Here is a 25,589-nt window from a genome sequence, read left to right as displayed (position 1 = left end):
GGCACAACTGTAACACAGCTAGATTAGAATCTGGGTCTCCCGGATCTCCAAACATCTGGTCAGCAAAGAGAAATACTACGTACAGTATACTAGGTTACACACAGGGCTACTCTGCTATAAGAAAAGTACTACATATAGCATGTATTGACGCAATGATTCTCACCCTCCTCTGCACCCTTGCGGTGTTATCCAGGAAAGTGGGCGACATGGGTTTGCCCGGCAGGGGCGCTGCTGCGGTCGGCGCGGCAGAACCCCTGGATGCCAGCGAGCCCGCTGGGCCGCTCAGCGGCTTGGTCCCGTTGAAGAGCTGCCGCTTCTCCGCCCGGAAGTGCAGGATGCTGGCCTCCAGGTCCAGGCAGTCCCGCCTGCTCTCCTTCAGGGCGTCCTGGCGCTGCTTGTAGGCCCAGTCGTTGGCAATCACCTGGGACAGAGGGATGCCAAAGGCCTTGGGCGCAGACTCTGAGGGAGGGAGGGAGGGAGGGAGGGAGGGAGGGAGGGAGGGAGGGAGGGGAGAAGAGAGGAGAGTTATCTATTTGGGTCTACATTTGACATTAATGTGTGGCTTCACCTCGGGCATGTTGCTGTGCCATTGCCACTGTGCCCTGAGTAGCAATCTCCATGCATGCCGCCTGTTACCAGTGGTGGAAGAAGTAAAAGTAGAAATACCCAGATAAATGAATACTCATTTATACTCCATTAAAATTCTACATAAGTAAAAGTAGAGAAGTATTTGATATTGAATGTACTTAAGTATCTAAAGTAAAAGTATGCATTCTACATGACGTTTGTGTATTCCAGTGCTTGGGAGCGTTCAATCCTCGAACCAATGACCTGTATAGTTTATGTTGAAGTGGTATTTGGTCCTGTTATGCTGCTCTGATTAAAGGTTATGTTAAAGTGGTATGTGGTCCAGTTATGCTGCTCTGATTAAAGGTTACAGTATGTTAAAGTGGTATGTGGTCCAGTTATGCTGCTCTGATTAAAGGTTATGTTAAAGTGGTATGTGGTCCAGTTATGCTGCTCTGATTAAAGGTTATGTTAAAGTGGTATGTGGTCCAGTTATGCTGCTCTGATTAAAGGTTATGTTAAAGTGGTATGTGGTCCAGTTATGCTGCTCTGATTAAAGGTTACGTTAAAGTGGTATGTGGTCCAGTTATGCTGCTCTGATTAAAGGTTACAGTATGTTAAAGTGGTATGTGGTCCAGTTATGCTGCTCTGATTAAAGGTTATGTTAAAGTGGTATGTGGTCCAGTTATGCTGCTCTGATTAAAGGTTATGTTAAAGTGGTATGTGGTCCAGTTATGCTGCTCTGATTAAAGGTTACGTTAAAGTGGTATGTGGTCCAGGCTTCAAATGTGAAAGTATATACTCTTGTTCTAGGCCATGTTTTCTATGCAAAATCATTTTCTTCAAAGTAACTAGTAACTGATGGGTTCAGATAAATGTAGTGGAGTAAAAAGTACAATATTTCCTTAGAAATGTAGTGGAGTAAAAGTATAAAGTTCCCTAAAATTTAAATATACAAATAGCTCAAAACTACAGTACAATACTTGAGTAAACATACTTAGGTACCTTCCACCTGTTATGTCTGCTTACTCATTATACCATGTCTATATATATATATATATATATAAGTAAAAAAAAAAAATATATATATATATATATATATATATATATATATATAATTTTTTTTTTTTTACTTGTGGTTTTCTTCACTTGAGGTTGAAGGTGCTGTTCTATTGTAATGTGGGTTTGTGACGACTGCTGAGACATACCGGGCTATTGTACAGCCACCGGTTGCTCATCCCTGGGCTCTACGAATAAACATGACTTGCTTGTAGGCCTGCTTGTTGGAGATGACCTCGGAGAGGGGGATGTTGGGTAACAACTGATTGGAACCGGCACCATACAGTCACGGAAATCTACGGAATTAGAGAATGGTGTTTTCCAGGCCTGGGAAAAGTTATGGTGAAATTATACATGCCCAAAAAAGGTTTAGAAATGTCAAGGAAATCTTTTTCAGCTAGTAAAGTTGGGGTTTGGTTGCAGATAGAGCTTTAGTTACCTTTGACAGAATAACAACCCAGATAGCAGATTTTGTGCTTACATAAATCCTACAGTCATGGTGATATCTTGTCAAAACAAGACAGTCAAATAAGCTGCATAAGAAAAACCACAACACACCTCGGTCAACACACCTCGGTCACTGTATTACATGGAATAGACATGGAATTTGATTAGGAAGAAACTGTACAAACCATAAGTGGAGAGGGAGGGAACAAGTCAAGATTCAGTACAATGAACATATTTTTTAACAGAAGGTATGTTGATGTAAAATTACCCAAAATGTTAGAGCTGTTGTTGTTGTGAAATGATGACAAAATCCCTTTGATGTCCATCCCCCTGGATATCAACTAAATCCATTTCAGATCCAATCTGCTTCCTCAGAAATATCGCATAATACACACGGGTTACTCTGTTTGGCCAATCGGTCACATCCAGCTGCTTTGATTGGCCAATCAGTCACATCTAGCTGAGTGGCGTAACCTTGATCTGTATCAAGCCTCTATATAGTGTTTAGTGAACAGAAGGCCACACCCTCTCAGCCTACTGAGAGTTGGCTGTGCTCAGAGAGGGTGACCCAGAACACTTATATCAAAACAATAAGAAATGTATGATTGAATGAATATGTAACACAATGTAACACGTGAATGGAATTATTTCCTATTGTCACAATTTTTCACATAATTGTCACCATGTGGTCGACGGTCGTCGAAGAGGACCGGTCATATTCGCAAAATGGCCACCGTGTGAATATTATGGTCAGTGCCAAACGCTATGGACGGGGCATGAAGAGATCAAAAGAGAGATATGAAGGGGGAGCAATAGCGTGGAAGAAAAGGGGCAGAGAGACAGGGTGTAATGGAACAAAAAGAAGATAAAGGACTATTTATTTTGTGCGTCACGTTTCACGTGCGCACATTGCGGCGCCTGGTTCAAGGCTGATGGAGGACGACCTGGAAGAGGACAACGCCAACCACCTCTGGCGTCTCTGGTGTGGATGGAAACGGAGGAGAGATCGAAAATAAGAAGAAACGATTTATCTATTTAGTTTGAGTGTTTAGTTTCACTCTATTGCTGTCGTTTGCTTAAGCCAGTGGTTCAACTGTGGGGAGAAAAAAATACATTGTTCCCTCGCATAGAGTTTTATGGTTGTTCCTACTAGTCTAGTGGACCGCTGGCACAGCGCTAACGCAATGTGAAGAGAGGTCTGGCTATGCGAGATCAGTGGAACAAAATATCAGAGCGGAACGAAATAAATTCAGGTTTAAATACAATGTGTCACACTTGAGACCTGCAAACGAACACTGTTGCTTGACTGCCGTCACACATAATCAGTTGTATTACATGTGGTAGCGAGCCAGCTAGCTGACTAGCTATCCAACCAGGGAGAGAAAAAGATCAGGAAACAAAATGGAAAGGTTTTTGACACCGCCAGGAGCTGAAAGAAAAGCTGACACAGCCATGACATGTGTTCCAGGTAATGTTACCAACGCTCACGTTACAAAGCCAAAAGCAAGACAGTATGACAACACCTCTCCCTTAGGGGGGGCGTCTAAATGTTTCCAATTACTCAAGTGGCGCCAGGCTAAAATAATTTTGGAACCACTGGCTTAAGCAATGCTCACGACAGGCCGTGGCATATGGTTATTAGATCACAGCTAACGTTTATCTGGATATCGCCATTAATTGTGCAAGTGTTGAAGTTCAGTTATGTTAGTGCTCCTCTTTGCTGGTATAGGCTACAGGGGTGTTTTAATTGCACGGTGGCAGAAACAAAGATCTTCTCTCATTGTAGCTGGCTGGCTTGTTTTCATACGCGGAGTGATACTGTAATTGTGCAAAGGAATTAGACGTCATAGCCGTGGTATATGGTCTGATACTGTATATACCACGGCTATGAACCAATCGGATTGCTTGATTTGAGATACCCATTTTATAATATGAATTGTGCGACACAGAAATGCAGGGGTCTTGGGCACTGACTCTGAAAGGGAAAGAGAGAGAGAAACAGATGGGAGGGATGAAAGCTGGTTATGAGTCATATTTTACACTCTTGTACTGCTGCTGCTCTGAGGCTTTGTAGTGAGTGATGACATAGGAAAGGGAGTTAAGAAATGCTTTGGGCAACAACTCTGAAATGAAGGGATGGATGGGAGAGATGGAGAAAAATAGAAGGGTGGTGGAGTGGGAGAAAAGAAGGGGTGATTGTTCAATTTGTTTTTCGTTTAACCCTGTCTGACCCACGACAGGGGTGCTGGCTTATTTCTACAGCGAAGATAGAGGTATCACTAGACGATAGATATATCACTAGAAGATAGAGGTATCACTAGAAGATAGAGGTATCACTAGAAGATAGAGGTATCACTAGACGATAGATATATCACTAGAAGATAGAGGTATCACTAGACGATAGAGGTATCACTAGAAGATAGAGGTATCACTAGAAGATAGAGGTATCACTAGACGATAGAGGTATCACTAGACGATAGAGGTATCACTAGAAGATAGAGGTATCACTAGACGATAGATATATCACTAGAAGATAGAGGTATCACTAGAAGATAGAGGTATCACTAGAAGATAGAGGTATCACTAGACGATAGATATATCACTAGAAGATAGAGGTATCACTAGAAGATAGAGGTATCACTAGACGATAGAGGTATCACTAGACGATAGAGGTATCACTAGAAGATAGAGGTATCACTAGAAGATAGAGGTATCACTAGAAGATAGAGGTATCACTAGAAGATAGAGGTATCACTAGAAGATAGAGGTATCACTAGAATATCACTAGAATACCTCACCACGACCTGCACCACCACCACCACCACCACCAACAACACCCACTATCACCGCATACACAAAACGGTACACTTACTCTTTGTTAGACATATTCAGAGATCAAGGCCCATTAGTCACCACGTTTCCCAGAGTGCTGATCTCAACAAGATGTTTTAGGACCCCCTCGACAACGAGATGGTTCATCTCAAGGGGGTTATCCTAATGAATGAACTAGTATCATCGTGACATTTGATCATCTGAACCCTTGGAATCTCTACTTCCATTCTAAACTGAGTAATGTAGATGAAGAGAGACGCCACTTGCATCACAAGGCCTACGAGTACAGTTCTTCACGTGGTCATCGGTCGTCACAATGGTCGGCCAACTTGATTAAGCCATTTACAAGCATGGATACATATAAATGCCTTCTGTCAGAACGTCTCCCAGTGGGTCAGAGAGCCAAGGTAGACTGGCAGAAAGCCCAGTGAAGACTTAAAGATAGGAGATTGACCGCACTTGAAATCTCTTCTCCCTCTCCCTCTCGCTCTCTCTCTCTCTCTCTCTCTCTCTCTCTCTCTCTCTCTCTCTCTCTCTCTCTCTCTCTCTCTCTCTCTCTCTCTCTCTCACACACACTCTTCTTCGTAATTGATCCTCTTTCTCTCTTTTATTCTCTTTCACCGTTTTCCCCTTCTTCATCTCCCTCTTCTGCTCATCCACTCCTCCTCCCCTGAAGCCAAGCTGTGTATCAGCCCTATAGCCCCTAATTAGCTAAGTATAAATTTTTATGCATCCTCGTTGGTAAATATTATATATAATAATAATATAATTTATACTGTGTGCTGGACGTCCCGCGATGATGTCGGGGAGGTCGCGACCCTCTCTGCGCCGCCCCCTATCTCCCTGTCTCCGGCTGTCTCTGAGCAATGACCGGAGTGTTGAATGTCCCGTGATTAAGACGGGGAGGACGCGACCCTCTTTGCGCCGCCCCTGTGCCTCAAATAGATTCGCTATCAGCTCTATCTTCAATCTTTCAAAATTTTCAGTTGCTATCACTATCAGCTCTATCTTTAATCTTTCAAAATGTTCAGTTGCTATTGCATGCACTCATCTGTGTTTCACTACACACTTGAGTGCATGCTTACCAACTGTCCGTCTGCAACACTACTATCACCGACATCTAAGAAGGGAGATCCCCCCTTGAATGGCCCTTCTAAGGTTTCTCTCCCCCACACTGCCTGTGGAGCATTTTTCCCTATTGTTAGGTTTTAGTGAGTTTTTCCTTACCTTCGCGTGGGGTATGTCTGGGAGTGCTTGCATTCTTTCATTTATTTGCATTTATTTTAAATTTGTTGGACCTTATGGTGTTCTTGTTCTGTTCTTGACTTATTGTTATGTTTTCTTCTTGACTTGTTTAAAGAAGACATGTAGGCTACGGCCCATGGGGACATTAACGTGTGTTGTCGAGCCTTATAAATAAATTTGATTTGATTTGATTTGATACTAGCCACCAGCTGGACTGCTGGGCTAGATACTTAAACAAACATGCCAACATTATGGGAAATGTGCTTACCATCTTCCCCATTCTAATCTGGGGGTACTTGACACAAAAAGGTTTGAGAATCACAGCTCTGCAGTAAATGCCGTACTTGTGGGCATATCTATCCGTGTCTTAGTGAACCCTATTTTTTGGCTACTGCCAACAACTGTTTAAGCCTGTACTTGTTCCCACAGTACTGACTTCCGTTGGCAGTGAGTACACCCCCCCTTAAGGCTACCGTTCTGCGCCACTGTCTGCTGGCACCTTCGGTTGGCTAAGTGTTCTGGCACAAACATTAGCTAAAACATTAGCCGACTGAACTGAAGTGGTAGCTAGTTTCTAATGATAACATTTGTGATATGGCAGCTGGCTGTACCCGTTGGATGTCTACCGAATATCTCCAGCTACCTCACCATGGAATGTAAAGGTAAACACAGGTGAGTTAGGTCATTAATCAACCCTAATTCATCAGTTGCAGCTTAAACCAGAACCCAACAGGGGGCCATGGACCTGTTTTCAGTTTGCTCCTTAAAAATAAAGGTTATTTGTTGTACTACTAGTTCAGGTGAAAATAAAGGTTTCTGCTTATAATCTAGCAAAACAACATTTCACTGCTACACATACAGTAGTAGATAATATACGAAAAACTTTAAGAATGTTTATTTATTTATTTCTATTTAAAAGAACACGCCAACATTTGAGGAAATTAGCTTACCGTCTTCTCCAGAGAGAGACAAGAAGCGGACATGGCCGGTTAGCAGGCACGTTGGAACTTTAAATCGGTAGGGGGTGCTGCCTTTGAGCCGCCGCGGGGGGGTCGCCAGATGATATAAAAAAAAAATATATATATATATATATATTTTATTTTTGTAGTCAGGCCACTGAACTTAGAAGCAGGCCAGGCCAGTGTTTCTAGTTGCACCAGCGCAATAGTTAGATAACCTAGGTGGGGAACAACCAGGAGATCACTGCAACTCACACAAAAGGCGGGACCCTTACAAAAAACTGCTAATCATTGACACATGCTAGCCTGTAATAATCCCCCCCAGAAAAATCTACTTTGCATTTGATATATTGCAAATATATGCCATCACACACACTGGTAATTAAAGGGTTAGAATTATAAAATGAATATGTGGTGTTATGATCAGGGCTGAAGTTGAATAAAATATTGTATTTATCAATTACAAAAAAACTGAAAATCCATAAAAATCTGTGTTGTTGCTAATCATACATATGCTATCCTGTTTTTTACCAATAATTTGTGATGCCATCAGAAACACTGGCATTTAAATGGTACAAATAAAAAAATTCCTGCACCAGAATGCAGGAAATTAAGTCTTTGTAACAAAAAAAAATCCTGGTGGGGGACCCCAGACCCCCTGCTTAAAAAGTGGCCTGACTGGGGCTATATTTTGCACTATATTTCCTATAGTATATATTTTCGAAAAGAAATCTGATATTTTTATTTTCTGCGAGTGAGACATTCTGTGCTAGCAAAGTCTGACTACTAGCTCAAATCGACTGACTGCGCAAGCACTGTATCACAGTAGCTCAGTGGTTCGTGGCGCGTGGGAAGGGCGGGAGACGGGAGGTGAATACAATTAGTTGTTTCACCTGTCATTCAATCAGTCTGTGACAGTCTGTCATCACTCGAAAATCTACTCTGCTGCAATCTTGTCGGTTTTACACGTATGATTGTGTACGTACAGTAGTGTAATGAATTAATGAAAACTTTATTTAACAGATTGGAGAATGGCTACAATACAGTACGGCTCAATACACACAATATTAAAATGGTGAAGTGCTTTGAGCAGGATAAAAACGTATAATATACAGTGTTACAGTTATACAGTTACAGTATATAATATACAAATATATAAATACTGTTTTTTTATAATTTTTTTGCAATAACTGCCGCACCCCCCGCACCCCCCCTTCCAACGTGCCTGCCGGTTAGCCTAGGCATTGTCCAACTAACACCTCTCCTGAAGGCTAACCGGCCATGTCCGCTTCCATTCATTGTTCTAAGCTAGGATAACCTGCAGCTAGATAGCTTTCTACTGAATGCACAGAGAGGAAACGGGTATCTATCTTCTGTCTCTCTCTGGAGAAGACGGTAAGCTAATTTCCCAAAATGTTGGCGCGTTCCTTTAACATTAGTATATTTATTAGTACTGAACATCTGGAGTCGCCCCGGGGGAGTCATCCTCACTCAGCTCTGAGGGATGTACTGAGAACCACAGGCAGAAAGACAGCCGAGCATCTCTAGTGGTCAGACATGTCATGGCTTTGCTGTTTTAAGTGTCGTCGGCCCTGAAGGACTTGGCTGTTCCTGGAAGTGAGGGAGACGGACTCAAGTATGAAGATATATTTAGACTAGGGATGTCCGATATTATCGGCCGACCGATATTATCGGCCGATATCGGCAGTAAAATGTGATATCGGAAAAGATATCGGTATCCTTAATTTTTTTGTTTTTGTTTTTTTACATTTATTTAACCTTTATTTACCCAGGCAAGCAAGTAAGAACCAATTCTTATTTTATTTATTGTCAAAAGTATGCATGTTGGTTTAATTCAACAACAAGAGATATGTAATGTTAATTTTTACTTTTTTAATGATCATATTTTGCACAGATAATGCTTACATTTAGAAAGCCTTTTGAATGCATCCAGTGAAATTATTAGTTACCTGAAATTATTCAGTTTTTTTGGGGGGAAACCCTGCATATATCGGTATCGGTTGATATCGGTATCGGAAATTAAGAGTTGGACAATATCGGAATATCGGTATCGGTAAAAAAGCCTATATCGAGCATCCCTAATTTAGACTGTGTTCGGTGCTACAGCTACCAGCTACCAGCTAGCCGCTCCTTCACCACAAAGGCAGCTGAAGCTGGATATTGACCCTCTGGGGTTTGGGGCTTCTGGCAGGCATTTAAAACTAATCTCTCTTTACGAACAACTGTCTCCTGCGTAAACTCCAGTGAGTGAGGGGGTAAACGTTGACATTGTAAATAACAAGCTTTACTTGAACGTAGCAAACAAGGAACGTTACAAGGCTTGGTAATAAACAAAAGCAAACTTCAAACACAAAAAAACAAACCTCAGCTATGCTAGAAAATGTGGGCAAGCAATACATGAATGGACTCACGGGGAAATACAGGAAGCTTCACGGGAGGTACACAAAGTAGACAGCACACGGGGTGAACAGGACATGGGTAACAGGAGTAATGACACAGCAAGGAATGCTGGGCAAACAACACTTAAATACACAGACTAATTAGAGACATGCGGGTGATTGGTAAACTAGACACAGCTGGGTGGAACAAACTAAACAGAAAACATAACTGGGTTAATAAACTGAAACATGATGAGACCAAACAGCACATAGATACAGACACAAGGGAGACAAAACTAGACTAGACAATGGGGCACAGCACAGACAACAGATGAACAAACAACAGATTGGTGATGACAGAAAGTAAATTAATAAATACAAGACAACAAAGATGAACCAACTGAACTAGGCCACCTGGTGGTTGAAAGACATAGTTCAGGAGTGGGGAATGTCCATGGACAGATGGGAATTGTGAAGCAGGACCGGGGGGAACGTTACACCTCTCTTTCCGACTCCACCTTCCTATGTATTTCAGCAGTGATTGGGATCATAGGTGAGTGTATTGTTAATTAGCACAGATTAGGATGTGGGCATAGAAAAAGAAAAGTCAACTTATACTTCAGTCAGGAACACTCTCATCATGAATTAAACCATTCATAGTGACAAATGCTTATACAGTTGTATTTGGTGATGTAGGCTCTGCTGCTCCCAAGATGCTCTCAGTACAAATCCATGCGGCCTGCAACGGATTTGGCTGAAAGCGCAAATAACCCCCCCACCCCATGGGAACGTCCTGAGCAGAGCCTTACACACCACATCCACAGATGATGTGATAGTGACGACTGAGACATTAAGCCAGCATGGAGTGTAGAGAGCACATCTAGATCGCTGTTGTGCGTCTACACACCTTCTCCTGGCTAATCACCTGATCTAATCCTTTATATAGATCTGGTGAGATTCTCAGATCACCTACCATGTGCCGCACAGCACCCACAGAGAGAGAGAGAGAGAGAGAGAGAGAGAGAGAGAGAGAGAGAGAGAGAGAGAGAGAGAGAGAGAGAGAGAGAGAGAGAGAAGAAAATTACTTTATTGTCAATTTAAATTTGTCTTTTTGCATACCCCTCCTAGTTACACATAATACACAATCCTCATACACCTCAGACTTCTGCCGCAACTCCAGCGGGTGCCACCTGCAGAAGTTCTCAGACGACTCCTCCATCGTAAGCTACATCACCGACGATGATGAGGAGGAGTACAGAGCCCTGGTGGAGAGCTTCGTGGGGTGGAGCGACAGCAACCACCTCCAACTCAACACCAGTAAGACCAAGGAGCTGGTGGTGGACTTCCGGAGGGGCAAGAAGAGGCCCCCCCCGATTCCCATCTCCATCCGAGGGGTGGATGTGGAGATGGTGGACTCATACAAGTTCCTTGGGGTACACCTGAACAATAAACTGGACTGGTCGGACAACACAGAGGCCCTCTACAGGAAGGGACAGAGCAGGCTGTTCTTCCTGAGGAGACTCAGGTCCTTCAATGTGTGCAACAAACTGCTGCAGTCTTTTTACCAGTCTGTTGTGGCCAGCATCCTCTTCTATGCTGTGGCATGCTGGGGAGGCTACATCAACTCAAGGGACACCAACAAGCTCAACAAGCTGGTGAGGAAGGCTAGCTCCGTGGTGGGAGTCGAGCTACCTAGACTTGAGGTGATGGTAGAGAGGGGGATGATAAGGCAGCTGGATGCCATCATGGAGAACCCCTACCACCCCCTCTACGACGAGCTAGTCAAGAGGAGAAGCTCGTTCAGCCACAGACTCATCCCCCCCCGACACTCAACTAACCGCCTCGGACAGTCCTTCATACCAGCGGCCATCAGGCTCCACAACAGTGGGCAGCGACTAGCAGCCTCCAGGCCCCACAACAGGGGGCAGCGACAGCGACTGCTACCAGACATTGACCTGGGACTTATAGGAACCCAAGGGGGACAAAGTAGACTACCCTGGTACTTTGATTAATGTATACTCAGTAGATAGTAAATTATTATAACACTACCTCTTGCATACTGCACCTCATGTGACACTGTGAATAATGTGAATATTCCTCAGCTAGTCAGATAGTAAATTATATTGACCATATTGATCAAATTGTTTACACTGCCTGTGTTGTCTTTTACTACCTGTATACTGTGTTGTTTTACTACCTGTACCCCTCCCCCCTCCCCCCCATGCTGCTATGATGCCTGAATTTCCCCAAGGGGATCAATAAAGGAATATCTTATCTTATACCTCTCCTAGTTACACATATACACACAGTCCTCATATCCCTCCTAGTTACACATATACACACAGTCCTCATATCCCTCCTAGTTACACATATACACACAGTCCTCATATCCCTCCTAGTTACACATATACACACAGTCCTCATATCCCTCCTAGTTACACATACACACAGTCCTCATATCCCTCCTAGTTACACATGCACACAGTCCTCATATCCCTCCTAGTTACACATACACACAGTCCTCATATCCCTCCTAGTTACACATACACACAGTCCTCATATCCCTCCTAGTTACACATATACACACAGTCCTCATATCCCTCCTAGTTACACATACACACAGTCCTCATATCCCTCCTAGTTACACATATACACACAGTCCTCATATCCCTCCTAGTTACACATATACACACAGTCCTCATATCCCTCCTAGTTACACATATACACACAGTCCTCATATCCCTCCTAGTTACACATATACACACAGTCCTCATATCCCTCCTAGTTACACATACACACAGTCCTCATATCCCTCCTAGTTACACATGCACACAGTCCTCATATCCCTCCTAGTTACACATACACACAGTCCTCATATCCCTCCTAGTTACACATACACACAGTCCTCATATCCCTCCTAGTTACACATATACACACAGTCCTCATATCCCTCCTAGTTACACATACACACATTCCTCATATCCCTCCTAGTTATACATGCACACAGTCCTCATATCCCTCCTAGTTACACATACACACAGTCCTCATATCCCTCCTAGTTACACATACACACAGTCCTCATATCCCTCCTAGTTACACACACAGTACTCATATCCCTCCACACAGTCCTCATATCCCTCCTAGTTACGCATACACACAGTCCTCATATCCTTCCTAGTTACACATACACACAGTCCTCATATCTCTCCTAGTTACACATACACAGTACTCATATCCCTCCACACAGTCCTCATATCCCTCCTAGTTACACATACACACAGTCATCATATCCCACCTAGTTACACATACACACAGTCCTCATATCCCTCCTAGTTACACATACACACAGTCCTCATATCCTTCCTAGTTACACATACACAGTACTCATATCCCTCCTAATTACACATACACACAGTCCTCATATCCTTCCTAGTTACACATACACAGTCCTCATATCCTTCCTAGTTACACATACACAGTACTCATATCCCTCCACACAGTCCTCATATCCCTCCTAGTTACACATACACACAGTCATCATATCCCTCCTAGTTACACATACACACAGTCCTCATATCCCTCCTAGTTACACACACACAGTACTCATATCCCTCCTAGTTACATATACACACAGTCATCATATCCCTCCTAGTTACACATACACACAATCCTCATATCCCTCCTAGTTACACATACACACAGTCATCATATCCCTCCTAGTTACACATACACACAATCCTCATATCCCTCCTAGTTACACATACACACAGTCATCATATCCCTCCTAGTTACACATACACACAGTCCTCATATCCCTCCTAGTTACACATACACACAGTCCTCATATCCCTCCTAGTTACACATACACACAGTCCTCATATCCCTCCTAGTTACACATACACAGTACTCATATCCCTCCACACAGTCCTCATATCCCTCCTAGTTACACATACACACAGTCATCATATCCCTCCTAGTTACACATACACACAGTCCTCATATCCCTCCTAGTTACACACACACAGTACTCATATCCCTCCTAGTTACACACACACATTAGTACTCATATCCCTCCTAGTTACACATACACACAATCCTCATATCCCTCCTAGTTACGCATACACACAGTCCTCATAACCCTCCTAGTTAAAAAACAAAACTATAGGAACAGTGAGTTTTCTGAGGGGGCAGTTCACAGGTCCAGGGGGAGAGCGTTCCAGAGCCTTGGTGCCGTCACCTCATTTACATTTACATTTACATTTAGTCATTTAGCTGACGCTTTTATCCAAAGCGACTTACAAGTTCTGTACGACAAGCCATCAGGAAGGGCACAACTCTATCAGCTGAGCAACAATGTTCATCAAAGTGTTGAGTGCTACAGTGTAGGTTAGTTTATTAGGACAAGTGCATGACAGTACGGTTATATATATATATATATATATATATATATTTTTTTTTTTTCAGATAATGGTTGAAAAAGTTCGTCTTTAGTCGACGGCGAAAGATTGGACGTGTTTTGGCTGTCCTAACTGAGGTGGGTAGTTCATTCCACCAATGTGGGGCAAGGACTGAGAATAGGCGACTTCTCTTTGATGACCCTCCCGGAGCTTGGATAGGAGTAGGTCTGAGGCGGCCAGTAGATGCAGAGCGTAGGGGTCTTGAGGGTGTGTAGTTAGAGACCATTGACCGGAGGTAGGCGGGAGCGGTTCCCTTTGCCGCACGGTATGCTAGGTCGAGGGCCTTGAAACGGATTCGTGCAGCAATGGGGAGCCAGTGCAGGTCCCTAAGAAGTGGGGTGACATGGGCCGACTTCGGTAGGTTTGAGATCAGGCGGGCCGCTGCGTTCTGAATGAGTTGAAGAGGCTTGGTGGCAGTGGCCGGGAGGCCAGCGAGCAGTGCGTTGCAGTAGTCGAGGCGGGAGATGACTGTTGATTGGACGAGGAGTTGGGTGGCTTCTTTTGTCAGGAAGGGGCGGATCCTTCTGACGTTGCTCAGGAGGAATCGGCAGGTTCTGGTTGTCGCTGCGATGTGAGCAGAGAAGTTCAACTGGTCGTCGAGGACAACACCAAGGTTATTGGCGGTCGGGGACGCGGTCACAGCTGCATTCTCGACTGTGATGGAAAGGTCGGTCAGGGGGGAGGATTTGGCCGGCAGGTGGAGCAATTCTGTTTTGCTTAGGTTCAGTTTGAGGTGGTTGGTCGTCATCCAGGCGGAGATGTCGGACAGACAGGCCGAAATCCTCTCAGAGACGTGGATATCTGAGGGAGGGAAGGAGAGGAAGAGTTGAGTATCGTCGGCATAACAATGGTAGGAGAAGCCATGAGACGTGATAATGTTACCCAGTGATTTAGTGTAGAGGGAGAAGAGAAGGGGTCCTAAAACCGAGCCCTGGGGGACACCCGTCCGCAGGGGGCGGGTGGCCGACAGGGTCCCTCTCCATGACACTTGGTAGGAGCGGTCATTGAGGTATGATGACAGCCATGTCAGCGCAGAGCCAGCCACTCCCATTCCTGCGAGGGCCGCGAGGAGGATCTGGTGGTTGACTGTGTCGAAAGCTGCAGATATATCTAGGAGAATCAGGACAGAGGAGAGGCCTTTCGCTTTTGCTAAGTGAATTGCCTCTGTGACCGCAATGAGGGCCGTCTCTGTGGAGTGGCCAGTCCTGAAGCCTGACTGATTAGGGTCTAGGAGGTCATTCTGTAAGAGATAATCAGTAAGTTGGTTGGATACAGCACGTTCAAGTGTTTTAGAAAGGAAGGAGAGAAGAGAGACAGGACGGTAGTTGCCTATGACGGTAGGGTTCAGGGATGTTTTTTTTATGAGGGGTGTGACTCTGGCTTGTTTTAGAGAGGTGGGGACCACCCCCGCGTTGAGTGAGGAGTTGATGGATGTCTGGTGCTATGGTCTGGAGGAGTGGGGAGGGTAGCCGGTCCAGCTGGCATGTAGTCGGACGGTTCGACGTTACCAGTGTCAGGGTCTCGGCTTCTGTAATGGGAGAGAAAGATGACAGAGTGAAGGATGAGGTTCTCGATTCAGCATTTGGAATGGGTGGGGGTTGGGAGAAGGCGCTGCGGATGTTCTCCACTTTTTCCTCAAAGAAGATCGCAAAGTCTTCGGCAGAGAAAGATGAGGGAGGGGGGGAGTGGGGGGGGAGTGAGGAGGGAGGACATGGTAGCATGCAGTTTGCGAAGATCACCCCTTGTTTTGAGCCTGGACCTGGGGACCACCAGGAGGTGCTGATCAGCAGATCTGAGTGAGCGGGTGTAACCCTCCTAGTTACACATACACACAGTCCTCCTAGTTACACATACACACAGTCCTCCTAGTTACACATACACACAGTCCTCCTAGTTACACATACACACAGTCCTCCTAGTTACACACACACACAGTCCTCATATCCCTCCTAGTTACACATACACACAGTCCACATAAGCCTCCTAGTTACACATACACACAGTCCACATAAGCCTCCTAGTTACACATACACACAGTCCTCATAAGCCTCCTAGTTACACATACACACAGTCCTCATATCCCTCCTAGTTACACATACACACAGTCCTCATAAGCCTCCTAGTTACACATACACACAGTCCTCATATCCCTCCTAGTTACATATACACACAGTCCTTAGGGCTGGGCGATATGACGATATTATATAAATATCGGGTACAGTTCATTAACGATACACTTTTTTAACGTATCGTGGATATCGTGATGTTTTGCCCAAGAGGATTGTGATCATGTTGAGACATGCCCGGAGTTGCCTTTGAACTTGCCGTTGGGGGCTTGGTCGTTGGCGCCTAGGGGTCGCTGTCCAATAGGAGAGCGAATATTACTCTGGTTTGTACCCAGGTAAAGGGATATTCCGTGTATATATACAAATAATATACAAGGGATATCAAACGATATACAAATATTATACAAGGGATATCAAGCAATAAATATATATATTCGGTTTAATCTGACCCTTTCTAACAGCCGCCTCCTAATTAGTCCGCACCTAATTAGATAAAGCAAAGACAGATTAATAGTCCTCTCAACTACTCAATGTCTGTTGTGGGGAGTAGGGCAATCTACAAAGTCAGTGGGTCATGATCGTCATCAGGGAAGTCAGGGAGCCTCAGCAACTCTATCAGCCTCGCCACGGGTCGGGTATAGGTCCGTCCCTGGACAATAACTTCTGCCGCTCTGACCTTTCCGTCGGTACCAGTGATCACTTTGCTTATGCGGCCGGCCGGCCACGCAGCTCGGGGTAGTGACTGGTCTATGATCATAACGACTGTGTCCACTTTTAAGTTGTCCCTGTCCTTGACCCGCTTCTGACTGGCTGGAAGGGATGGTAGGGGGCTTAGGAGGAAGCGGGCCTGAGACTGGTTGATCTGTGCTTGGCTGTGTCTCCACATCCTCCGTCTGTTCCTCTTGTTTGGTCTGTACCCCGTCTGAGGAGGGGCCGGTTCCGGCCGCCCCATCAAGAAGTCGCTTGGGGTGCTGGGTTCGAGGTCAGCTACGTCGCTTGGAGCGCAGCTGAGGGGGGTGGAGTTCGGAACTCCCTCTTCTTGGGCCCACGGTTCTCTCACAGGCCTCTCGTCTAATGTCAATAGCCTCTCAACGGGCTGTACGAGAGAGTGGCCGGTGTCGCTCACCTTTGTGTGCAGGCAGCGTGTAAACGTGGGTTGACTGTCAAGTCCGTAGAGGGGGCCCTGGAGCGTCCACCCCAGTCGGGTCTGAACCGCGACTGGGCATCCTTTGGGTCCGATGTGGGCCGCCTCAATTGGGAGAATGAGGTCCGCGTGGTCGGAGCCTATGAGTAGGGTCGGTGTGGCGCCGTCGATGAGCGGTATAGGTAGTCTGCGTAGGTGCTCGTACTTCGCCATCAGCTGTGGGATGGGGTAGGTGTACTGTGACAGGCCTATGTCGTGGCTGGTGAAGACGTTGGTGATGCTATACTGCTTCTCGGGCTGCTCGACCGCTGCTATCGTGAAGGAGACATTTTCACCCTTTATGGTCTTCTGGTCTCTTCTAATGGTACGGATTGTCATTGTTCCTTTGGCACCCCGCAGGCCCAACTGGGCTGCGGCGGAAGCGAGGAGGAGAGTCTTTTCAGACCCATCGTCTAGGACGGCGTAAGTGTCCAGGACCTTGTCCTCGTAACTCAGGAGCACTCTGACCACTTTGATGAGCACTCGGGGGGTCCCGCTATGCTGGTCTATGTGGAGCACTCCTGTTGGTGGGTTGCCTTGGATCTTCTGTAGTGGTGCCGACTCGCGGTAGTCCGAGTAGCACCGTGACTCCCAGTGTCTGCTGTAGCAGTCAGGACACCAGGGGGCGGTCCTATGGATCTTCTGTAGTGGTGCCACCGCCTCGGCCTGATACATCACCGTGACGGGCCCACTTTGGTTTCCTGGCGGACGCTTGTTGATGTCATGCAGGACCTCCAGGTGGGCGCCGTCGCACTTGCTGCATTTCTTCTTTAAACGGCACTCAGCTGCCATATGGCTGCGCGCGCAGCGGAAGCAGCGGCGGTTGGCTTTGATCCACTGACTCACCTCGTCAGCGGTCAGCTTCTTGAAAGTGTCACATTGAGACAGCCAATGTTCCTCTTCACAGTACTGGCATACAGTCTTCCACTCCCCCTTGGTCGGGGGGGTGCTGTGGTTCTTGTGCTGCGGTACTGACTCGGCCTGGTGCATAACGGTCACCGACCGGCGGTTATCGTTGGACCTCCGAGGTCCATCTCTTGGGCTAGAGTCACTCCACACGAATGTGTCCAGTCGTAGGCTGCTGACTTCCCTCGCGAGGAAGGCGGCCAGGTCTAGGAGGGATGGCTCGGGACCGTCGGGATCACGGTGGTCTTTCTGCCGCCGAAAGCGCTCTTGGCGGGCTGGAGGGAGCTTCTCTAGTATTCGTTCCACATTAGAGTTAGCATATAGTTCATGTCTCCCTTTCTCCTTTTGGGACCCCAGCATCCCTACCAGGGATTGTACCTTGATAGAGAGGTCATCCAATGCTCTATTGTCTTTGGCTGGGGGGAGGCGGTCGATATTTCTTATTTCTTGTATCACGTAGTCCCATATGCGTCCATAACGCTGGTCGAGGGCCACTAGAGCCGCGGAGTATGGGGTACTTGAGTTGGAATATGCCAGCGCTATATTATGCGCTCTGGACACCTTGAGATGCTTGAGGAGGATGGCATATTTGTACGACTCATCAGGGACGTCGGACATCATAGTCTCCAAGCACATCCGTAATTCCGTGTACTGTGCTCTGTCCTCGCGCGTAAAGTCTGGGAACGTCGGTGTGCCAAGGTACGATGCCATGGATGGCTGGCACATTGGTGAGCGTAGGGGAAGAGGCCTCCTGGGCGAGTCTCCCCGTATGTGTTGTCGTGGGTTGGTACTCGGTGGGTACCAGAGGCTGGGTACCCAGGTGCTGTTCCTCGGTGCTGACTGTACGTCAAACTCACCCATGAGTTGAGTCGGGGGTTTGTAGTGCAGTGACTCGGGGCTGACGTCGGGGCTGTACTGGGCCTCCTGGTCCTGAGTACGTTGCTGCTAGTGGGCTTGACTTTCCTCCTCTTCCTCTTCCTCTTCTAGGTCCTGGAGTCTTCTAGTCAGTCTCTTGGCTACGTAGGCCGATTCTTCCCGGTGGCTGGGTCTCGTATGGACCGGTCGGGGAGGGGGGTCGGAGACGTAGACAGGATCCTCCTGTTGGCCGGGTCCCGGGTCGCTTCGTCGGGTAGGGGAGTCGGAGACGTAGACAGGATCCTCCTGTTGGCCGGGTCCCGGGCCGCTTCGTCGGGTAGGGGAAGGTGCCCTAGACCCTTGTCGTGATGATCTCCGGGAGCTCCGTGCGGAGAGAGGAGGTGTCGCCCTGGCAATCAATTGTTCTATCATCTGCGCCTGCAGCCGGTCGCGCTCTGCTTCGCACTGAGCATGGGCGGCGTCGCGCTGTGCATCACGCTGGGCATTGGCGGCTTCGCGCTGTGCATTGGCGGCGTCGCGCTGTGCATTGGCGCGGTCTCTTTCAATGTTCTCTTCCGTCTGAAGGCGTCTCTCCTCCAGTCTTATGCGGTCGTCTTCACTCCTTTGTTGCGCCTGGAAGCGCTCTCGCTCGGTTGCAGAGTGTTCGCGTTCACTAAGGGCTTGCGCTTGGAGTTGCGCGTGAAAGCGCTCTCGTTCTGCTGCAGATTGTTCGCGCTCGCTTGCTTGTTGCGCCTGGAGGCGCTCTCGTTGTTCGCGCTCGCTCGTCTGTTGAGCCTGAAGGCGCTCTCGTTCCATGGCAGAGTGTTCGCGCTCACTAAGGGCTTGCGCTTGGAGTTGCGCGTGAAGGCGCTCTCGTTCCGCTGCAGATTGTTCGCGCTCGCTCGTCTGTTGAGCCTGAAGGCGCTCTCTTTCCGTGGCGGAGTGTTCGCGCTCACTAAGCGTCTTTGCTTGAAGCCGGTCGCGTTCACCCTGAAGTCGGTCTCTTTCGGTGGAGGCTGCCAGTGTGGCGATCAAGGCTTGCGCCAGTATCTGGTCCGCCTGGCTGGGGGATGACACTGACGGAGGTGATCGGCTTCTGACAGAGCTCGTTGGAGATCTGTTCTCCTGGCGCGCCCCGAGGTCCGTCTCCTGGGCGCGCTTCTCTTCTGGTCGTGTGTCGGGTTCTGTCCCTGGAGCGCTTTCTTTATCCTGGAGCTCTCCGGGGACTATCCCGGTGACGTTGTCTGAAGGTATAGTCATGTCATGTCCCACCTGGTCCCCCCCGTGAGCTTGGTCAGTTTCGTGAGAGCCCACTGGGGTCTCTACTGGCAGGGTCGCCTGATCGATAGGATTTGACATGCTTTGACTATCCGCTTTATCCGTATTTAACGTCTGTTTAAAGCTAGGTATTAGACCGACAGCGTATTCCTCCAGATAGGGAGGTGGCTGACGTTTGCGCTGCGGGCGTTCTAGCTTGGGAGAGCCGCTTGGGGAGTGTTCACCGCTGGCCATGGTTAATATCAATATTATATTAAATATTACACTGATACCCTCCGGCTCGAAGGACCAATTGTAACTGAGGGGTACAATTCCCTGACTGTATTAAAGAGTATGATATATTAAACCACTACTAGTTATGTACTTTAATTACTGGCCATACAGTACATGAATATATATGGTGAACACCCACACAAGAATACGGCATTGACACATAAAGTACTATTTAGAGGGTATTTATTATTATTAAGCAACGTTAGGTTACAGATTGAGAACTAGGCTCGCGCTTGTATGGCGAAGAACACACGTAAAGTAAGTCAAGAGCGTAAGTCAATGAGAATAGTATGAATACTAGGATGGGTCTAAACTGACGCCACCTGTGGTATAGCAATTACATAGGGCACACTAGTACCATCTGGAGACACTGGGGGGTTCCCTCCGGGTGTAAGGCCGGCCGGGGTAAAGGAATGTTCGGGTACAAAGTCTGGGTCAACGAGGAATAACGAGGTTCCAGATACAGGAGCCAGTGCATGTACTCTCGTGATCAGTAGACAAAGCAACAGCTATAATCCAGTATGCTCCACAGCATGGAAGACAGCTAGCCAGCCTCTTCCTAGAGGCGGGCTCGAGTGATGATCCTCACGGGGGGTAGATCCCAAACGACAGTGGGGTCGACGGTTCTCTGCTCCAGCAGTCACGGTCCCAAAGCAATATAATCCAACCAGATCTGCAGTCGCCGGTGTAGGTTCTCCGGTGTACATATCCAACGGTTCTCGTCTAGGACTCCTCGGGTGGGGGCATGAGTTTAGGCCGCCCAGCCTGGATAAGTGCACTAGCTATATACACGACGAACCGGTGGTAATGCTGGTCACTGAAGAACGGTAGCCGCACGATACACTATAAATGATAGACTATTACAGTACTTCACATTAGAATAAGTCGAACTCAACGTTACTGCGTTAAACTCTGACACTTTAGCTATCTATTCGCACGCGGTTCTCAAGGCTCTATTTAGAGGCAAAGTTGCTCACTTCACTGCACGTTGTCTCGTGGTGAAGGCTTTACTAGTAATGAACGAATTGCTGCTGTTTCCACCTGCGCCGTATTTATACGTAAGGTGAATTATCTAGTGCCAACCTCAGTTCTGTCTCGTATTACTGCGCAGACTCTGGACATGTTGAGACATGCCCGGAGTTGCCTTTGAACTTGCCGTTGGGGGCTTGGTCGTTGGCGCCTAGGGGTCGCTGTCCAATAGGAGAGCGAATATTACTCTGGTTTGTACCCAGGTAAAGGGATATTCCGTGTATATATACAAATAATATACAAGGGATATCAAACGATATACAAATATTATACAAGGGATATCAAGCAATAAATATATATATTCGGTTTAATCTGACCCTTTGTAACAGTCCTCATAAGCCTCCTAGTTACACATACACACAGTCCGCCACACATATGCAGTGCAGCACCCCTGGGGGCATTTTGGGGTTCAGTGCCTTGCTCAAGGGCACTATGGTGGGCACCGTAGATGTAATACAAGCCACCCTTCAGTCATCAGCTCACCAGCTGTATTACACTCTCCTGCGGCGAGGATCGAACTGGCGACCTTTCGGTTACAGGCCAGCCTCTTTACCTCTAAGCCATCCTGCCTCAAATAAATCTCAAACCTTTTTGCCCAGTAAATACATGTTAAATGGCTGCAATTATATATAGCGCTTTTATCCAAAGTGCTTTACAAAGTTCCTCACATTTTTACCCATTCACTCACCCATTCACTCACCCATTCACACACCGACGGTGACGACAGAGCAAGGCATGCAAGGTGCCAATCTGCTCATCAGGAGACATTTGGGGTTGAGTGTCTTGCTCAAGGACATTTCGCCACGCGACCTGGGAAGAGCGGGAATCGAACCGGGAACCTCTGGATTACCAGACAACTGCTCTACCTCCCGAGCCACTGTCGCCCCGTCAATCATTGAAGTTGTGATGGTCCAGGCTTTTATTTTGACATGTGGTAAAAATACACACTCACCTCCAGGGAATACTTAACAGTGAAGTCATAAACACAAGCCTCTACAGTTTGAGCCACAAAAACACGTTGACGCCAAGAGAGCAGGCAGACATGTCTCTTAGTCATTATTTCAACACCTGAGCAGAGGCTCCCGGAACAAGTGACCCCATTCTATTGTCCCTTTACTAGTGAGTGCCTTTGAGCAAGGAAAAACAAATGAAATTGTATATCATAATGTTGCCTGGGCGTGGAGAGGGTCACCTTTCTGTGAATGTTCACGTTACCAACTGTGATCTGTGTAAGAGAGCTACAGAAGAACGGGTGAGGAGAGGAGAGGAAGGATGGATGGATGGTTGAATGGTACTGAGTGAGGAGAGGAAGGATGGATGGATGGTTGAATGGTACTGAGTGAGGAGAGGAAGGATGGATGGATGGTTGAATGGTACTGAGTGAGGAGAGGAAGGATGGATGGATGGTTGAATGGTACTGAGTGAGGAGAGGAAGGATGGATGGATGGTTGAATGGTACTGAGTGAGGAGAGGAAGGATGGATGGATGGTTGAATGGTACTGAGTGAGGAGAGGAAGGATGGATGGATGGTACTGAGTGAAGAGAGGATGGATGGATCAATGAATGGTACTGAGTGAGGAGAGGAAGAATGGATGGATGGTACTGAGTGAAGAGAGGAAGGATGGATCAATGAATGATACTGAGTGAGGAGAGGAAGGATGGTTGAATGGTATGGAGTGAGGAAAGGAAGGAAGGATGGATGAATGGTACAGAGTGAGGAGAGGAAGGATGGATGGATGGTACTGAGTGAAGAGAGGATGGATGGATGGTACTGAGTGAGGAGAGGATGGATGGATGGTACTGAGTGAGGAGAGGAAGGATGGATGGTACTGAGTGAGGAGAGGATGGATGGATGGTACTGAGTGAGGAGAGGAAGGATGGATGGTACTGAGTGAGGAGAGGAAGGATGGATGGATGGTACTGAGTGAGGAGAGGAAGGATGGATGGATGGTACTGAGTGAGGAGAGGAAGGATGGATGGATGGTACTGAGTGAGGAGAGGATGGATGGATGGTACTGAGTGAGGAGAGGAAGGATGGATGGATGGTACTGAGTGAGGAGAGGAAGGATGGATGGATGGTACTGAGTGAGGAGAGGATGGATGGATGGATGGTACTGAGTGAAGAGAGGAAGGATGGATGGATGGTACTGAGTGAAGAGAGGAAGGATGGATGGATGGTACTGAGTGAAGAGAGGATGGATGGATGGATGGTACTGAGTGAGGAGAGGAAGGATGGATGGATGGTACTGAGTGAGGAGAGGAAGGATGGATCAATGAAACGTACGGAGTGAAAGAAAGTGTGTGTGATGAGAGAGAGAAGGAATGTTTGTACGCAGGGTATTTTCAGAACCATAACCATAACCATAACGTTAACTTAAAGTGAAAGCTAGAAGTTAGAAATCGGTGTTCAACTTTTCGTGGCATCTACAGATTGGTTCATGAGGTTATGTTGGTGAATGTGTGTGGGCAATGCATGGTAGTAGGTAAGAGAGTGTGTGTGTGTGTGTGTGTGTGTGTGTGTGTGTGTGTGTGTGTGTGTGTGTGTGTGTGTGTGTGTGTGTGTGTGTGTGTGTGTGTGTGTGTGTGTGTGTGTGTGCGTGTGTGCGTGTGTGTGCGTGCGTGCGTGCGTGCGTGTGTGCGTGCGTGCGTGCGTGTGACGTATGTGTGGGTCGCTGCTGACCTTGTCCACCACCACGCAGTAAACAATCAAACCATGAAACCAAAGAGAGTTGAGACACAAAAGAGACAGAACCACGCCGCTCGTCTGCCTCGGTGAGTCACTCGGTAAACAAGCCGCCCACCAGACACTCGAGGCTCCAGTCATAATGCAGTGTCTCTCCACCGGGTCACAGACGTCGTAAAGGTCCCGGTGCGTCAGTTGGTGGTAATGAAGACTATGTGAGCGAAGCACAAAGGTCGTCTCAAAACAATGGAGGCTGCGGGGGTGGGGCTGTAGGGGATATATCGGTAACACACACACACACACACACACACACACACACACACACACACACACACACACACACACACACACACACACACCTTCACAAACTTTAACCTTTGAGCCCTTGTGCGTTGCTTATTTATTTATCTTATTTTGGTGTTAACAAAAATTTATTTATCTTATTTTGGTGTTAACAAAAACTCTGGGTCCGAATGGACCCGGTGTGTAACTCAGTACCAACCACCCCCAAAAATAAGGATTATTATCCAGTTTTGTTTTGTACTTCATTACTAACTTATTAGCTCATCATAACCAGTACCCATATCAAACATTATTTTATATGGCCCCCATATGGCCCTGAGACACAATATACATATTTTTCTATCGAAAATAGGATTATATTCACTCATGCTGTTCCCGATATTGAAGAAAATAGGTAAATATTTATGCAATCTGACTATAACAGGCTAATATATGAAGACACTTTATTGAGTAAACTGCTTTGTGGGTGTATTATGGAAATAAATCAAGGAACAAAACAACTCCACCTCCCTATCACTCTCTTCCTCCTCTCCCTCTCCACCTCCATATCGCTATCTTCCTCCTCTCCCTTTCCACCTCCCTATCACTCTCTTCCTCCTCTCCCTCTCCACCTCCCTATCACTCTCTTCCTCCTCTCCCTTTCCACCTCCCTATCACTCTCTTCCTCCTCTCCCTCTCCACCTCCCTATCACTCTCTTCCTCCTCTCCCTCTCCCCCTCCCTATAACTCTTCCTCCTCTCCCTCTCCACCTCCCTATAACTCTCTTCCTCCTCTCCCTCTCCACCTCCCTATCACTCTGTTCCTCCTCTCCCTCTCCACCTCCCTATCACTCTGTTCCTCCTCTCCCTCTATCACTCTCTTCCTCCTCTCCCTCTCCACCTCCCTATCACTCTGTTCCTCCTCTCCCTCTCCACCTCCCTATAACTCTCTTCCTCCTCTCCCTCTCCACCTCCCTATCACTCTGTTCCTCCTCTCCCTCTATCACTCTCTTCCTCCTCTCCCTCTACACCTCCCTATCACTCTGTTCCTCCTCTCCCTCTCCACCTCC

At 47.0% G+C, this 25,589-nt stretch overlaps 1 protein-coding gene across 1 annotated transcript in view; it reads right to left on the bottom strand.

The window, feature by feature from the left end:
* Positions 1–25,589, bottom strand: part of arhgap36 (Rho GTPase activating protein 36) — a 129,337-nt gene that overhangs the window by 43,937 nt on the left and 59,811 nt on the right. The window contains exon 3 of the mRNA XM_084328137.1: positions 164–459. Within this exon, the coding sequence (XP_084184263.1) occupies positions 164–459 (296 nt within the window). The remainder of the gene's footprint in view (positions 1–163; positions 460–25,589) is intronic.

The sequence above is a fragment of the Notolepis coatsorum genome (assembly GCF_963971535.1).
Source record: "Notolepis coatsorum genome assembly, chromosome: 13".
NCBI classification, from domain to species: Eukaryota; Metazoa; Chordata; class Actinopteri; order Aulopiformes; family Paralepididae; genus Notolepis; species Notolepis coatsorum.
The sequence above is the reverse complement of the archived record's forward strand: the minus strand, read 5'-3'. Positions and strand labels throughout refer to the sequence as shown.